Source organism: Opisthorchis viverrini (assembly GCF_000715545.1).
Source record: "Opisthorchis viverrini unplaced genomic scaffold opera_v5_7, whole genome shotgun sequence".
Classification (NCBI taxonomy): Eukaryota; Metazoa; Platyhelminthes; class Trematoda; order Opisthorchiida; family Opisthorchiidae; genus Opisthorchis; species Opisthorchis viverrini.
In genome coordinates, this window is record NW_008751663.1 from 924,092 (window position 1) to 943,012 (window position 18,921).

Below are 18,921 nucleotides of genomic sequence, written 5' to 3' on the forward strand. Positions count from 1 at the left end.
AAGACGCAAACATATGCGTAATTTGTTGGGTGACTGCAACCCCAGACTGATCGGTGCTACCAGTATTCGGCTTTGATACTTTCGACCCTTTGAAAGGAATTGAAAAATTCTTACTGTTCCGTATCTTGGACTACGGGCAATTTTGTAACAACAGCCCAGACCGCATTGTGTCCGGGTTTCACCAGTGCTTACATGTTTTTCTGCTCTTCGTGTGTCACTATTATTCACAAAACTCCTCGGTTGGTTGTGACATATACCCCCAGATGATCAAGCCATATTGACCGTCAGGCCATGGAAAGCACGTTGAGATCATTTGCTTTGCTCCTCAGGCGTATCGGTCTGAACACAGACTACAGCATCGCAGACGAACTTGAAGATCGAACGAACAATTTGCTGGGTTCCATGCAGCTCCACGGATGAGCATTGTCGAAGCAACGGAAATACACAGTCCGATTTCCCAGTGAGCAGTACAGTCTAGTAAGTAATCCGGCGTCCAATCAAAACATGGTACTCAACGAAAAGCAAGTGAATGTCGCACAAACGGCAGCTGCTGTGCGTTTGTGAATTCAGCTCATAGCTATAGTGTGTGCTTGACTGGTCGCAGTGAAAAGTTGATTCGTCAGAGTTTTCTGTTTACAAACTGATTGCACCGGATTTAGGGAAACGGCGAAAACGGTCGATGCGCACAAAACAGCCATTCATGCAGCCATTGTTGGCAGGTGTTGTTGATAATTTGTGTGCTCTATTCGGCCAGAATACAGGCACTTACCGCCCGGCTGTGTGATATCTTTTCGGAGGTTGGACTTGGTGTGGCGGTTATAACCCATTTTGGCAGAAAATCCCGCGTAATAGAAGAGTACGAATTTCAGTATGAGGAAACACTACGGGATAAGAATGCATCTACAACTTAGGGGCACATAGTGTGGCGCACGTCGGGTGACTTTTGTCCCTTCTATTCCGTCCGAGTTTTATGGCAGCCGTTTTGGTCAACATAACTTTCTGCACCGAAGTGTCTACCTTTATCAAGTTTGTTCATTGGCATAGCAGAAAACCAAGGCATTCCACTGGACAACCACAGCACAACTACAGGACGTCCAGCGAGATTCAACCAAGTCTCTCGTTCGTGGTGCCGTTCAACCGAATGTTTGGCACCCATAGTGAATCAGGGTTCATTAGGGATAGCATTCAACATATCCAAGTGGTTTTCCTCTAGAAGTAGTACCATTGGTGACTGACCACTAAGGTTATAAGCATTCCGAATTTTGATCGGAAATGTGGATCCACTTTTGGTCGGCTGAGTGAATTCAGAGTTTCGATAAGGCAAAAGGGACTGGAGTTTCATGAATTTGATCGACAGGCTTTCATATTCAGAATAAAATAAAACGGTAGAACTCAATGGGGAATGGGCTCCAGCATTACTCCTAGAGCTGAAAGTTCAAGAAACAGAAATTCGTCCAACAATCGAAGCCAACAAAGCGTGAGATCGTGGGAAAACACATGCAAGGCGACGCAAAACTGTTTGAACTTGGACCGAATGTTTCTTGCTGATAATCCGTGAGCACCCAAACAGCCGGTGAACTTGTGATCTGAGCAAGCTACTTGCGAGTAGTAGGTAATAGGTGAATATAAAAAGGCACCATTTGGCTTTGGTGCTTAGTTCACAAAGGCTCCGGTTAAGCAGAATATGAGCAAATAGCACCGCTGATTCTATTGAACCCTCAACCATTGATAAATGATCATTCGCCTCCCGATGGTATCGTCCGAAGTCGCAAAAGTTATACACTGTCCAACAATGTGGAAGCACGCTTCTGTTCGCCGTGAACAAGTTTAGACCATCCCGGTGTGTCTGCATTTTCATGAACTAAGTAAGCATGCTAAGCAAATCCCTATTCCTCAGCGACGTCTCTTTTTGTTCAGCTCTCAACTTCCGTCCCTCAATGCTAGTTTAAAGAATGCCGCCGACGATCATACTAGAAACTTACCAGTACTCGGAATACTCCAGATACATGAAGTATTTGGCAGTCTTTACAGTGGTCATGGCTGACCGATAGTGCTTCTGTGATCTCCCCAAGGGATTGTCCCCTTTTTATTAGGCCCCTTTTGTGAGATCATCTGTAGCGGCACTCCATTGTTCACAGATTATTTCGTATTCCTTTCAGAACAGAATGACAAAATTCGGGTGGCGTGTTAAACGAAGACTGCCACAGTGACTATCGTAACTCTCCCCCACAGCCCTCTGAATCGCTACAGTTTGCTAGTGCTGATCGAACAACGTGATCTGGACCTTGATGAGCTGTTCCTACTACCCCGTCTACTCTTTGTCACAGCCCTGATTTATCCGCTGCCCAATATCCCTATCGACCTACTTTGTAATTTCGGGTCACCGTAAGGTCGAATAGTGATGGAAGCCTTGTTGAGCTCGTCATGCTGTTCTGCACTGACGAAGGTTCAGAATTCCGGTGTAACCTCTTCTAATCAAAGGTGAAAACTCCTTGTTGAGAAATATTATGCTATCCATCATTCTGCGAGCATCCACAGGAAGGATGTGGACAGAAAAGTGAGACAGCACACTAGAAGCTCAATGTAACAATAGAGTCGACCGTTTGGAGTGGCTCAGAATTGTGGAAGAACCCTCACGGAGCATGTATGATTGCATGAAGTTGTCAAGAGTATGTTGTAACCGTTTGTTATATCTAACTGCTTTCCCCACTCAAGTAAGCTTGTGTCGGAAAAAGACTCTCCCACAAAGAACACAATAGCTTTATTGCAAACAAGCATGTGAAAAATTTACGAAGGCCTCGAGCTATTTAAAGGGAACTTTTTGACATTGATCCAGGCTGCCTGATCGGCATCTCGTGGACATTCATCAACATCAACCGTGCTTCTATGGAACGGCTGAACGCTGATCATTTTTGGTCGTGCTTCTGTAGCATGCCTGAGTACTCATGGGCTTTTGCTGAATTGATTGAGCGGTTGACTGGACTGGATGCTTGCTGGCTTCCTTACTGATATTTTACTGGAGTTTTAGGGCCTCAATAGGTTCCGGGCATTCTGGGGTTATTTTCAAGAATCTTCACTTCCTGACAGCGTCCCTTGGCCAAATCTTGCTTCTACCAACGAGGAATGCTACCCACTTACAGAGAAAAGGCGGTGGTTTCCTTTGTTATCATATCCAAGAACCATTTCAGTACTATCTGACTTCATCCAGAGCAATTAGGTTGAACTGAATCCCTCACCTTCCCACTTGTGCCAACAAGAGGATAGTAGCTTGCTCGATTTTACATTGATGCACGTTTTAACGTTTTTCTAAACAACTTACATCTCACCTGTGGTGTACGAATGATTACTCGTAGTTCCACTACTGTCAAAGCGCAACCAAAGACGAGTCTTCCACGATAACAACCTCTGGTTTTGTGAATGCGAAAGTAAGCTTCAGTTGCAATGATACCCTCACCTGTTGACAAGGTGGTACAATCTATTGGTTCAGCTATGACGGAGGTGACCTATACGTGTCAACCATGTCTTCACAGATCTTTCAGCAACGTCGCTCTTCGTAACCCATCGTACAACAGCAGAACCTTTATGCTTTCTTGGAGCACATCCAACTGGTTCCATCACCTTGTGCACGTTCAGCATCTGTGTCACACCACTCAACGGAAGGAATGAAAACATGAGTTATGTGAGCATGTAAAAACGTGGTGGACTCGACTCAGCGAGCTGCTGATACAGTCAGAGCGGATGAACTCCATGGCCTGATGACTGATCTCGCATGTTACATTCATCTCCACAATGGACATGCTGACTATTTAACGACAGACGTGGAATTAAGACCACTTTTTAACAAACATTTTGTCCGCTCTCAGAAATCTCAGTAACCCATTACCTGTTATTTCTTTTGGGCACTCATCAGTATTCATTATACAAAAGTGCACCAAATTTTGGGGACCCTTCCGATGCACTCACTGGAGGGCGTTGATGGTCGAATGGCTCACACCTAGAGAGACATTGAAAAAAAGATAATAGTGGGACCAGCAGCTAGTACCCGTGCTGTTCATCGTACATGAATTCTCACCTCTTGTCAGTGACTGATCAGACACCGACTTCGTCGAACATTCCCACGAAGTTGTGAACACTAATTACTGGTTTCTGTCACCTGGCCACGAAATATTCATGGTCTATCCGATTTGCAGTTTGTTATATATCATAACACCCTGGGCGCTTGCCTGCCAAACCTCGACAGCCCACTGTTCTTGTCTTAATGATCACTTCCTGCATGATCCAACTTCCAGACTTCGAAAGTTCACATCACACCCTGTGACGTCATCTATCGCCGATCACGATCTCATACTGTCAGCCCTTTGTTTTCTCAGTCTATGACTGAAATTAAGTCCGTCAATACCATTCTTTGGGGTCAAATACTGAGTTTAAACAAACTGATCAGGCTGACGGAGTTCGTCTCCATATCACTTTTCTATCGCTCACTTACCGGCTTGAAACGACGTTGCCGCTAATATCGCAAGGCTAGCCGGACAATTCCAGAGGGCACTTCTCCGAAAAAGAGTCAATTACCGAGGGCGTGAATAATACTGGTGTTGCGAACTATCGTGCAGCATATTCCACTACGACCTATAATGATGTACATTGTCAATGAGTCTTACACTGGAAAGCTGTGGAGAGAGAGTCGCCAGTGTTGTGAAAATGGGTGCAGAAAAGTATCTTTTTAGACTCGTCTTTGCAACGACAAAAGACAAATTGCTGATCATTCAACGGAGACTAGTGGCTGCGCTAGGCTCCAAGTCAGCCGATTTGTCCTTATGCTTCTGTCCTGCCCCCTTGAGTATTTTCACTTGCTTTCATCCTATTTCGAACGTATATCTTAAGCCGTTTGATCGATACTTCTTCAAAGCGTTCACTTCATTCAAGGATTTCGCAAACCACTAATGCAAAATCTTGACCTTCCGCATTCCAACAAACCACAGAATAATGCTATCCTTGGCGACCACTTTGTGCCCAGTGTCGAACATTCAATAAAGCTAAATATGTGTTCAGCATCTGAACCAAACTCAGTAGAGTCAAGGCCATCAAAATCTTCATTGGTACCTTATTCCACTCTCCCGGGAGAGCGCTTTTGGAGGAGGTTTTATCGTTATGTGAGCAACGACTAAAAACAATAGTGTCGCCCAGGTTGCGCACTTATGTAGTGAAGATTCAGTTGTACTTAGATCCACAAACTTCTGTAAATAAACACTGGGGTCCTTTTTGGTTGTGGGTAGCCTATCTAGACTACAAACGTTCCTGAACGTCTGTGACAGTTTGGTGAACCTGTGTTGAGTCTGATCGTGTCTCCTCATGCTTATAGGTATAAAATGCATTCTCCTCTAACTGCGAAACAAACAGTAACCTTGATCAGAAGATACTCAATCGAATTTGATTTTACCGGCGGTGGTTTTCTTTCTGGAAGCATCTTTGTTTTGTGCGTATATTCGGAACCGCCGTCTGCCGTTCTAAGCGAAATTTCCATTGGTTGCGGAACGTATAACAGTGATTTTATTCTTGTATATTTAGAACCGTTTTCGGACAGTTTCCTCAGATGTCGTTCATGACGAGATGCTTATATGCTCGACCTTCTGTAAAATAGGTCATTATGAACTACCATTGTTTATGCCCCAAGTTAAACTCCAACGCGAACTATAGCGAAGCATAATTCATCATGTATATGTAAAGTAAAAAGGTAAAAGAAACTGGTTGTTGAAAAATTGTGTTGCACCACTATGTTCTAGCTTCCTTACCTCTTGTACGCATTAAATAAATAACAATCGTTCGGCTGTAACACACTTTCGGTGCCTAGCTGCCATGCTACCCGATGGAAGCACGAGGGCTGGGATACTGCCAAGTTTCCCAAACCTAGACAGGTCGGGTTCGAACCACAAACCTTCCGATCAGTAAATTCGCGACATAACCACTTGAGTCATCTCGTCCGCATTACTGGGGTTCGATCAGATGGCCGTTGATCTGTTCGTCGAACCTGACAATTGGCTTGCAAACGTTTCTTCTCCAGTTGAGGGGACATCGTCAATGCATAGTTAGATGGGTCTTTTTTCATAAAGGAAACTACTCACAAGGTTGCTGAAAACTCTTCGACAGCTCACGACCGGTTTCGCCCTTCTTGGCGCTCATCAGGTAGGCGCAGTCCCCGAGTTTCCGTCAACCTTATGTTCTACTTGAACCCAAATTGGACTGTTTTCGAAAAATACATTCACTTGCAAATCATTTTGGTTTTCACGAGAGACTCAACTGAATCTCTCGTTTGTGATATTCTACAACTGAGTGAATGGATGGGTCTTGTCTGCATTGCCACTGTCATTTTTCAGTGAATGGTATTCCGGGCATGCCTTATGCCAAATTATCGACCGAGCCAAGCCGAATCCACCTATGTGGCAGACTAGTTTATCAGGCAGCTGTTCTGCAACGAATAATTTAATCTCTTCGCATAGTGGATCCTCAAGAAAGGTACAAACCAGCCACGTGCCAAGCTAACTGTGATGCACAAACTAAGAACAAGTCAAATCGAAAGTAATGTGAAGAATGTGAGGAATTTCAGGGAACATATAGAATGCGTTTTTTCCCAAGCCAAGTGCAATGAAGACAAGTTAGTAGGCTTTGACAGGGCTTTTTATCCCACGTGTATACAGTGTAACAAACAGCAAGACTAGTGGCTCAAAGCTGGCTTTCAAGGGCTGTAATATGAATGATTCCGGTAAAATGTACGGACAAACTGAAAAAACTGCACCTCTTTTGACCCTCTTTCAGAGTCTAACTTTGGCACGTGATTGTACCAAAGTGCTAGTGAGCACACCATACCGATCCTTCCTTCCTTTGTTTTCAGACCCCACTGCATTGTTCGTCACAGAGATACGCAAATGGGAGAACTACAGTCAACTTCCTGATCCCAAGCTGATGCTGACAATGTTGGCCTGTGGTGCAGTACCGTTGGTGGCAGATTGTAAGAAAGTTCACTTCATAAGTGGTTCAGAGGATAGAATCTGTGGAATCCGCATCAGCCAGTTTCCAAACAAGTCTGCCTTCTATGATTGGGTCAAGTCAGGTAAGAATAGGAAAATACAGCAATCTTCTCATCACGGAGCAAGACAACTCACCATCATCATCATCATCATCATCATCATCATCATCATCATCATCATCATCATCATCATCATCATCATCATCATCATCATCGACAGCATGAAATCAGTGTTCAACGCCGGTGCTTCACTGCCGTACAACCATGACTTATTTGAAAGCCTTATTGTAAAGAAAAGATCAAAGGTGGACAGGGAAGGGACATAGTGCTTGCTTACCACAATCATTCCGAGGTGCCTACACCTCCAGACATTCACTCAGGCAATCTGGATAGAAACTGACAACAAGCACGCCACTGACATCGGTTGGTAGCCATATCTCATGTGAACCCGCTTACTGGGACAGCCTTTGTAGGGAGGATGCTCTCTCTATATTCAGCTCTTTATACTGGCTACTGGAACCGTGTAAAATCTGTAGTATAATGAATGCCTTCCTGTAAAGATCACGTTTATCGTACATCAAGAACCGGCACTGCGTTGAAAGTTAGAAAAACCCTGTCAGCAGGCCGAACAGGAATCCGGATTGAACCAGAGACTTCCGCACAGTCTCATTGTAGTTGCGTCACTCTGTTAGGGACGTTTTTGCAATGTGGGACAACTCCAGTATCGGGGCTCATCAAAGCTGAGTTAGTTCTTTACAGAGGTATGTTCATGATGTGACACCATCAAGCGACACTTAGCTCATATTTCTATGTTGTGGTGAGGTGCAGAGGATAAAGTAACGGTTGTGTGAGTCGAAGTATCGGTAGCCCGGATGAGTTTACTGGCTATTGATCAGGTGGCTGTTCATCTGACCACCAACCTTGACAGCTGACTTGCAAATATTTCGTCACTGTACGAGGGGACATCATCAGTGCACAGCTGAATGGAGATATCATCTTTCCCTGCGTGAGTTTACATTGCATTTGAGGATTGTCTGTTATCTCCTAACGTGGTTGACTACTTGGAAGACCGGATTTCGTGAGTTGATTTGTCCACTTGTAATTCATGCTTTGTTGTCACTTGATACTTGGGTTAGTCTTCCCAGCGAGGTAAGGAAGTAGCCTTCAAAAAGGTATCAATTTCAAAGCCTATCTTACTGGACCGAAGCGAAGTGATCTTAATCCGGGGTTGAGACTACTACAGGTCTACTTTTGTGGATACTGGTGATCAGCTGATAGCTAGTTTAGTTTATCACAATGCTGAATTAAGTTGCCACACCCAATACTTCAGAACAAGCGTCATTACATCGTTATGAACAACACTGCTCACATCCACCCCCCAATTACCGCATTGGATCTGTGAATCGTATTTCTTTAGTTTGTGTTAGCAAAATGTTTATTGCTAGCGGACTTGTGCTCCTGTTAACATGCACTTATTTGTCAACAAGCGTTTCAATGCATACAGCCATGCTTACTGTGGCTTGACTATCCTGGTTGGGTCTTGATACGACCCTTGTGATTGCGGATTATCCTAGCATAGTGAGAACAAACAAATTCGTGGCGCATGGATAAAACCTGAGTCACTGTAGATGATTATGGTTGATGGTATAGCCGCCTCGGAAAAATAGTGGTAGGCTGGCACTAAGTCCCTACCTCGTCTTTTATTCTTTCGATCACGATAAGGCTTTCAAGTGAATCATGGTTGTACGGTAGCGAAGCACCGGTGATAAACACTGATGTCATGCCGTCGATGATGATGATGATGATCGAAATTCGCCGTCCTATTTCCACATTATATTAAATATATTATAAACTCTATGTACACATTTAATATGCCCACTGATGTGTAGTTAGTCCCCTTTGGCAGACCACCGTTCAGGCCTCACGTTGTTAAATTCACTCCTTCACCTCACCAACACCTCTGGGAGACTCTAGCATTTGTCCTGGTATCTGAAGACGTCTAAAACTATATCTTTCTGTTTCAGAGTCATTAAAGTGAATTCAAGTTTCATGAGAGCGGATAAGTATATCACCACTAGTGTGTAAAATATTCCAACTATGGATTGTACTCCATGTGGGTATCAAACGTTGGACGTGGTATGTGAGGCACCATGTTGGAAAGAAGTAACCCAAATCCTCAACAGACTGATCTTTTCCCGAGGCCATCACACATTAAACTGTACTTTTCTGAAATGTTGCGTACCCTCTGAGACACTGGCCCATATCGGAAGGAGTCTGCGGATGTGGATGCCACTTGTGACAAGATACCTCACCAGGAAATTTGTTTTGTATCAGTCCTGGCTCTATCGTTCACATACTACGCATACAGTCCTAGGTTGATAGAGTCGCACATTTTGCTCTGGCGGGTGTTTAGCTGAACTGCCTTGGAACCGAGATCCCGCAAAGAAATCTAGAAACGAGTGCGCTACATAGTAGGTTTAATTTCACTGCGCTCGCCAAGTTGGGTTTGCTTTTGTCAGGTTACAACATCCCAGTAGGCTAACAAAATGGATTTGGCCTACCTACTGGTCCTACTGTGCTCTTTCAGGACACAATAGATGTCTCTTTAGAAGGATCTGTTTTTGAGGTATTACCGTCCAATTTGAGCTTCATGTACGTGGGAATCATATTTGGAAGTACTGACCACTTTGCAAACAAACTTGTGCATACTGTGTCTATTTATTGCTCCAAGGTTGAAAATCTCAGAACGCGAACGTTGCCGTAAGACTACTGCTTGGAACTCAACGCCCCCAAATGACCATGTGTGCGTCGAGCTGGACTGACCTGGTTTGCATCTAACTAAAAGGGAAATCTGCAGACCTTAGGGTGTTACGCCTGAGGTAAAATTATAACAAATGATGTGAGTATTTATATCTCAGAATGCCCTAGATGGTGAAATCCAGCAACCGACATGAGAATGTTTTAAGAGCCAGGTATGAGAACACCTATGAGGAAATTAGCTGATTCCTGATTTCATATTTTAAACTATTCTTGGTGTTGCTTCACGTGCCCGAAATGGTTTAGTTGGATTATTCGAAACTAGAGGACAGCTGACTAAGTACACACGTGGAATTGGCCATGATAGGGCCACTATGCTGGTTGAGCTGATTGGAAACACATCTGAAATGACCGCTATTGCCGTTTCTTCTCAGAGTATGTCCTCAGTTTCTCCGGGGGTCAAGGCCGTAACTTCCGCCTCGTGTTCTGTAGCACCAAAAAATTGAAGTCAGAAAAAGCCGTCAAGAAAAGTCATCAGCAACACTTAAGCTTCATGCCCATGAAAAAGTATGATCACAAAAGTCAACCTAATGGGTTTGTTTATTTTGGAATAAGTAAAATGATTTGGTCATTCATTAGTCCGTTGTCAGCTGTAAGAACCGCATACTTGACGTACAGTGGTTGCAGCTGCCACAGTTTCGTTCACCGATGATTCGGGGAGGTGGGGTAGGCAGCTGCGCATTGCAGGCGGGAGATGATATACTGGTGCATAAATCCAGCACTGTCAGTGGGCTGTCAAGTGGGGAGAGGCTGGAAAAGAATACAATAGCTTGGATGCACGAGCGCTATTGAGGGTGCGACTGGGCATGTCTGACAATGTCTCCAACCATTGATGTGGCCCGTCTCGGGGACCCCATCCAGAAAGATGGCAATGACCAGCGCAGCTGAGATTGTTAGTGATGGCTTTCATGCTTCGCTTCCAAGTCATTGTTTGACCGTCTCTGGATCATTTCTATCCCTCACGTGGTTGTACGAAAAGAACCCTTTGGAGAAGTCGGTCGACTGGTATACGCAGCACGTGGCCAAGCCATGCAACCTATACAGTGTGATCAGTTCGTCTATCGAGGGTGAGATATTTCTTCCGTATACCATTCGATGTGCTTCAGCATTGTTGATCAGGTGTTCCCACCAGACTCGGGCAATGCTGCGAAGACACCGATGGAAGAGAATTTTATTTTAAACAAGAGAGAAAAATGGAGTACAATTCTCCAAGCGTTCATTTGGAGCCAATCGACTACGGAGGTCATACTATGCGTTCAATTCCCTGTGGCTAGATGAGGGATTTATCAGTGCTAGATGAACTACGACATCGATGTTTCCGTTGCATTCGTCTGAACCACTTTAAAGCTGCAGCGACAAGCCATGCACAGATCCAAACCATTGGGACGGGGAGGTCTGAAAAATGCCGCGGTTTCACATTTAAATTTGCCGGAAACTCTTCGCTGAAAAGACACCTTGTAACCAAATGTATCCTAGACTTGCTTTGTTGTGCCGTTGTAGGAAACTTCACTATGACAAGGTATTGTACAATCCATTTACAGAAATCAAGAGCGTCCTGATCACTCCGACTACATGTCAGCTGATCGACGTTCAAACCGCGGCAAGGCTGAGCAAATGAACCATGGGCAAGCATGACCAAAGTGGAGACCATTGGTATATACTAAATATCATAATCCTGTCCAGGTAGAAGGGAGACTGTTCAAATCACTGTGAACTTATTTGGAAACTGAGTTGGCTTTAATGAGAGACTCAACTGCATCTCATTCGCTTATAATATTCGTTTAAGTATTCCGTTAACATAACATCATCATCAGGTGAGGAAAAGTCACCACCTGCGTACACTTCAGTGTTTAGGTGGGAGAGCCCAAAGGTGGGTGAAACCGGCCGTGAGTTGTTAAAGAGCTTGCCGTGACTTCATAAGTACTAGTTGATGATACCTCTCGTAGTATTGTTTTTCCCTCCGTGTGCATGGAGTTGGAATACGAGTCCCTATGAAGTTTCGGGCCAGTCTGCTCCCACACCTTGACTATCACTTTCAGTGTCACAGTGTAATGTGTATTTTTTTCAGAGCAATTCTCTTGAACACCCCAGAGTTAGTTCAGAACACGCCTCACTCTATCGTTATAATCCGAGTTACTGCACACTTTCTCGCGGCGTTACCTAACAACAGCAGCACATCAGTGCAATGCAGTGCAAGCCGGAATCTACTCATCAATACTATCGCATGCGACAGCTGTGTTCTTAGGTGCGCCGAGCAACGGTGAGCGCTAATGCACAGAAACCTTGGCAAGCTCTCACTGAATTTTGCCTCTAAACCTAGACAAGCGATGACGAAGGACAACCTTGAAATCTCGAGAAGGCGATGTTCAAGTTTATTTAGCTCAACAGCGAAACTGACCAGCGTTTCCATATAGCACGTAGCATAAATCGTGGGGAATGATGAATACTTCGCGCTTTCTCGCGGCGTTACCTAACCACACTTTTGCTAGTCTCAGCAACACATCAGTGCAACGCAGTGCAAGCCGGAATCTACTCATCGATACTATCGCATGCGATAGCTGTGTTCTTAGGTGCGCCGAGTAACTGTGAGCGCTAATGTACAGAAACCTTGGCAAGCTCTCGCTGAATTTTGCCTCTTAACCTTGACAAGCGATGACGAAGGACAATCTTGAAATCTCGAGAAGGTGATGTTCAAGTTTATTTAGCTCAACAGCGAAACTGGCCAGCGTTTCCATATAGCACGTAGCATAAATCGTGGGGAATGATGAATACTGGTGTATCTCTCCGCCTTCCCTGACGCTACTGGGGCGCAGTCAGAAGAAAAGAAGTCGGCCAGAAAAAAACGTGCCAATGCAGTCGATTGGAAATGGTGTTGCAATCATATCATTCACTTGTGATTGGTCGATCTGCTCTCCACCAACCAGTGTGTCTCCTGCACCCCCAGACCGGCTCTCGAGCAGTTGTTTTCGTTGTCACGGTTAGTCATAGTCTGTGCTCTTGAGTACGGAATGCACATGTTGCCTTGGCCATCAGGTGGGCGTAAATGCATGTGCACTTTTCTGACCTCGCTCCGGCACATGATAAAATCGGACGTGATTCAGACGCGTGGGCGTATCGTACGGCACTGTCTCGTCACATGACTCACGCTGCGCAATAGGGCGATGCGAGGCCGTACTAAGTATGGTTCGCTGGTGGCTGTAATTTGCGGCGTTCATCACTCGCACACTGAAACTGAATGTTCGAAAGCTACGACGTGTCCCTGATAGACTGAAACTGACAGATAATTGATCTCAGAGTACCAGTTCAAACTTCTCAGCGCCATTTAGGTGTCCCGGTGTCCCAGTGAAGCCAGGACCCTATTCCACCAGAGGTATGGTTGCTTGGGTGGACAATGAAATTTGGTGTGCTGCGAAGATATGAATGTAGATTAGGGTGGTTTTCAAATCGAGTACATGCGCAACAAAATGCAACAGTTTGGCGTAAAAAGTTTACTCCATTCACAAAGGCTTCGTAACTAGGAGCATTATGTGGCCAAAGACCCCTGTAATTTGCTTAGCTGTGTCCTATACCGTATGAATTCAAATGGAAAATTACAGCTAACTGGTACGGAAAGATGACACATAGTAGCCCGCATTACATATATTCAGTGACTGAGGCACCTATCAGATGAGACATGGTACAGCTCAAGGAGCAATATTTAAGTGTACACGCCGCCTAAAACAACCCCATCATATGACGCCTTCGGTAAAGGTTTATATTATGTACACGAAGTTCCACATAAAGATGCAAACTTCCTATATGTTTGCACCGGTAGCTAACCGCCTATGTGAAGTATCTGACAAACAGTGCGCTTGAAATTCATCCAAAACCATTGAAATCATGGTCAACATTTTTATCGATTGGTGCATGTCGAAAAACATTACAATAAGAAACAGGTTTGGTGAGATATTCGTGTATCCCACAAAGGCACATCTTTGCAGACGTCCATCAGGCGCCTTGATTACAAAGGTTAACAGATCCATTCCCGTTGGATCACTGATTCGTTTACACTCACTCGCAGATGAAAACTCTGGTGAATAGGCAGAACTTGAGAATCATGGGAAGAAGCCTAATTGTTGCGAAACACCACACCTCATAAGCTGTTTGGACGAACTACACAGTATTTAAACAGCAAAATCCTTCTTTGGCGAAATACACTTACTTGCATATCAATTTGGTTTTGACGTGAGACTCACCTGGAACCTTGCTGAATCTCTCGTTTATCATGTTTTAAAGCCTACCTGATGAGCCCCAAGAAGAGCGAAACCGATCGTCGACAGTCAAAGATTTTTCAGTAACCTCATGAGTAGTATATAACGTCTAAAACCCTCTTTGTCTAATGTGCGAGGACAGCCAGGAGAATTTGATTGCCAGATGTTAACATTCCTTCAGCTTTCACCAGTCGCAGAGGTAAAACGCCTTATGTTTATAGGTTAAAAGTATTACAAACTTTCAAAATCGAGTAACAAGGTAGGGGGTGCGTAGGATAAAGTGCAGTAAGGTTATTTCCAAGTTAATTAACAGATTTTGCACAAAAGCTATTCGTTAATGTGTTTTAGTCATTACATCTTTTACTAATTTTACTACATCGCATCGACAGCGTTGATGTCATGATCCGCCATGGCGATTTGTCCCTCAAACGATGACATTCACTTTTCCGTCATCAAATACAGGGTTTCACTGGTGTGTAGCGTGAGTCCCAGTATATGTTTCGCTGGGTTCATTGAGAAGAGTGCTGATCCGTCCTACAGAGTTAATTGTGGCTACAATTACCAGTGGCCTAGGAATTGGAATGAAAGCGACAGACTGGAGACAGAGCTGGATGACTGGATACGTACGGTTTTTGTGAAACCGCCTGCCTTTATCTGGTAAACGTACTGAGTTTTCTTTCTATGAGTCGGGTTGACGAGTTGTTTACAAACTTCTAGGTGTGACTTTTGTCTCACACAACATGTACACAGCTTATCAGGTCGGAGACCGGCAGCCAACTTTAGCAGCCCGAATAGGATTTGAACCCGGGTCGTCGGCATATCAGTCCGCGAACTTCTCACCCCGGTGATTACCCATATATATAATCAGTGGTAATCGGTTGTTGAAATCATCCGTTTCAACAACGCTTTTTCTGCTAACTAACCTGGCGTTCGCATATTTATCTCTGAAACCCGTTTATAAGTTATTGGGTGAAAGCCATTGAACTCTGCTTTCTAACCACTCCAAGCATCCTTTAGTTAAGTTACGGGTTCAAACACCCTAATCGGGTGTTGCCTCATGAATTCACCTATGAAATTCAGGCTTTCGTTAGACTCCTACTCACAAATCGATTTGGTGAACTACCACTCGGAGCACCACAAGGTAAATTTAACTCTTAGTCGCAGGAGAAACCTAAATATCATAGGAGTATCATTTGTAAAGAAAAATACCGAAAATATGCTCGCATTCATGATTTTGTACTCTTTTCAGAAAAGCTCATATGTCAGTTTCTCATTCACCAATGCTCGTTCAGCTGATTTATAGGTGCTCAGGTTATAAATGGTCATATTAAGATATTCAGAAGGTGTATGCATTGATACTAGTTTTTATTTTGGTAAACAATAGGTCACAGTCACTAGGTGCACCATGTACAACATAAATAAGATGCAAAAAATAAAATAGGTCGGAAGATAACCTATCATTTGAGCGTAACTGGTATGAGTCCCCGAACGAATGTTCGGACGCGGGATGTGTTCTCTTTACAGCTGAACTGCTGTTGCCAGTGCACGCGTGGAGTTCAATTGTCTGGTTGCCCTGTTTGCGCGTGTGTGTTGCGATGTGTCGCATGCAATGTGAAAACAGGAGTAGCCATTCCAGTTTGACGGTCACATGAACGAGAACAACTTGAACTAGTGTGAGTCAAGGTCGTAAGCATGGCACGTGATGCATGTAGTAGTAGCGTAAACAAAAGTGGATGGGAAACTGCAGTGCACTTGTACAGGTCGAACGAACTAAGTGAGGTGATCGAAAGCAAAGGGGAACCGCTACAGATTACATCCTGACACGTAAAGTTCCTCATGACAACTCCCTACTATTTGGATACCTTGTTTTGCACCGGAATTATACGCTTTGAATTTGAGGGGGTCGCTTACAAACGAAATAGCGTTGTTCTGAATTACCCGATTTTTTCCTAGCACATCTAGAGAGCCCAGCAAAACCCTTCAGACACACGTAGAAAGCATTGAGTGCACAGCTCCTCGCTGGGGCGGAGTCATTCTTGTTAGTGCTTCTGCGGCACTGCTAATAAATCAAAACCCAACGAACCCGACAATTTGGGTGGCAGTTGTGATCAAAACACAGCAGGCCAAGACTTGTGCACAACAATTACTGACTTAGATTAGAGTAGCAGATCTTGGGGCTAACTCCAACCGAACTCCCTTCCCTTTGTCTGCGCGACTCAATTTTGAGTGCTTGTTGTCGTTCCAGTCCATATATATAATATTACAATTTTGTGACGTATTAATGACTCACAATCTGTACCCTTTTGTTGTTCCGAATAGTGGATTGAAGAGGATCATTTTTTTCTCTTTTTACTTTGAATTGACTATCTGCTGCCAGCAGGATCGCCATCCAGGAATGGCGATCAACCGTCAGGTCTGTACAAAGTACGATTCAATATTGTTTCAAGTGACCGATTCCACTGACTGAACGAAGGCCAGGTTTCACCATTTTTGTGACTACGGCCTTTAGCAACATTCCGATGGTCCTGTTGTTAGACTATGGGACAGACGAAATTTTTGAGTTCGATGTGTAGCCAACTGCTTCTGATAAGGAGTTAAGAGGCTGAGTACATAACGGGAAATGACATTCCCAATATCCTAATTCGTCCCAACTTCAACTGCGCGGTTTTCACTGCATAGGTTTCGCTGGCTTGGTCACGTGCTGCGTATACCAGTCGACCGACTTCCTCGACGGGCTCTTTTCGCACAACCACGTGAAGGGTGGAAGAGAGCCAGAGGCGGTCAAACAATGACTTGGCAGCGAAGTATGGAAGCCATTACCAGCAAACTCAGCTGCGCTGGTCACTGCCGTCTTCCTGGATAGGGACCCCGAGATGGGCCAAATAAAGGGTTGGAGACATTGTCAGACATTGCCCAGACGCGCCCTCAAAAGCGCTCGTGCATCCAAGCTATTGCATTCAATGCATAGCTTCTTTTCCAGCGCCTCCCCACTTGACAGCCCACCGACAGTGCTGGATTTATGCACCATTTTATCATCTCCCGCCTGCAATGCGCAGCTGCCTACCCCACCTCCCCGAATCATCGGTGAACGAAACTGTGGCAGCTGCAACCACTGTACGACGAGTACATGGTTATTACAGCTGACTATGATGATGATGATGACGTTGACAATTGAAATTCCCCACGTTTATTCTGTCCCCCTCCCACTTTTGTGCTTAGCGCATTTATATGAACTGACGTTGGTTTGCCCTTACCATCTCACTCATTTGACCTTGAGGTTATCCAGCCTTTGTGACCGACTTAGTGCACGTGTGACTGTCCCACGTGGAAACCTGTGTGCTCATTTGGTTCGTACTTTTGTAGTCCAAGTGAACCGTTTGTTTTGGATGGGTCTCTACTGTCAAGGTTTGTACAATTTATGAATTTGTCTCACATTAATAGTACCGTATAGAAACCCAGCTCAGACTTTGTTTTGCCTTCCCGGAGGTTATGGTATTACGCGTCACTCGAAGATACTGTTCGCCTGTTACATTCAGTACATATTTCAGTTAAATACTGCTCTCAACTTTTGCCCGAATATTCTGTGGAAGTTGCTGAGGCCGCCTGCATATTTTCTGCTGTATTGGCAGTGAGTGCTACGACCCCGAACAATAACGGAACACTTCTGAGAACTTCTGATCCAAAGAGCCATTGCGAACAAAAGAAACCTGCTTTCACGTTAAGCAGGCAACTTAACACGGATATGCATGTACGATAACCGTCTGCGCTTCAACACAAGTACATACTGTCCACGGACGTGTATGTATGCTCATTACGTTTGTGAATACGGAAACCTAGCTGAATGATCTGTTTCCTTTGCATTCTGGTACCACCGACCTTCTTACTCTCGTGCGAGTATCCAACCGGCCCCATGCTTGCGAAGGAATCACCGGAACCTCACCACAGTGACTTGTTACTCATGTTGGGAAGCATGCAACAAGTGACTCGTAAGAGCAGGACGACTGAGTTCCCTAATCTTGAAGTTATAACCATTGCAGTTGAACGCGTAAGCATGTGTCTTAGATAGGATAGCGTTCGTCGATGAAAATCCACAAGTAGGAACCAAACTTAGTCCGCTTTCACGCTCTCATCACTCGCTACCGAAAGTGGTATTTTTTTTATCTAAGAGACTCAGAATGCTTCGGAGCACGTATTAACGCATTCGCAACTACGGTGTGCTCACGAAAGTCAGGTGAGCAAACGAGGCACTTAGAGAAACCCATCATTTGTTCAAAAATTTCAACTCTTGAATCCCTTCTGCTTTTCTTCCCAACACAGATCGTGGTACAAAGTTCCGCCAAGCAATTTTGAGAATACGCAGTCTGACCAACTACATTGCCACTTTCACGCGAGAAGCTCTCTAAGTTTCTGTTCACATTATCATTTACCCCATACGTCTGTTTGCTGTCTTTTTGGTGTGCAACGCCGTCCAATCCGTTCACCTGAGTTTAGAATTCTTTTCCCGAAATCCTGGTTTCTTTGTACTTTCCGTTTGTTATTTTACGATCAATTATCTTCTTGTTTCATGTCGCATTCCTGTTCTGGTTCATCAAACCGATGGCTGATTGGGCTTGGCTAAGATTTGAAATCAGTCGACTGATTGGTCTGCTATAACATCGTATAACTGATTTCGTTTGCGGAAAAACCTGTTGGGATCCTCAGAAGCAAGTGTCGCCTTTTTTCACAGACTGCCTTCAGCTTGTGGCTGCCGTATAATAGACACAAGGAATGCGCTGCATGTGATTAATTAAAGTTCCCGGCTGTGTGATCAGATTCGGTTTTTGTGCCGTGCGC

At 44.5% G+C, this 18,921-nt stretch overlaps 1 protein-coding gene across 1 annotated transcript in view; it reads left to right on the forward strand.

Moving 5' to 3' along the window:
- Window positions 1-18,660, forward strand: part of T265_00699 (hypothetical protein) — a gene marked incomplete at both ends in the record, with an annotated part of 36,672 nt that extends 18,012 nt beyond the window's left edge. The window contains 2 exons of the mRNA XM_009164548.1: window positions 6,887-7,105; window positions 18,406-18,660. Of these exons, the coding sequence (XP_009162812.1) occupies window positions 6,887-7,105; window positions 18,406-18,491 (305 nt within the window). The remainder of the gene's footprint in view (window positions 1-6,886; window positions 7,106-18,405) is intronic.
- Between the last annotated feature and the right edge of the window lie 261 nt (window positions 18,661-18,921).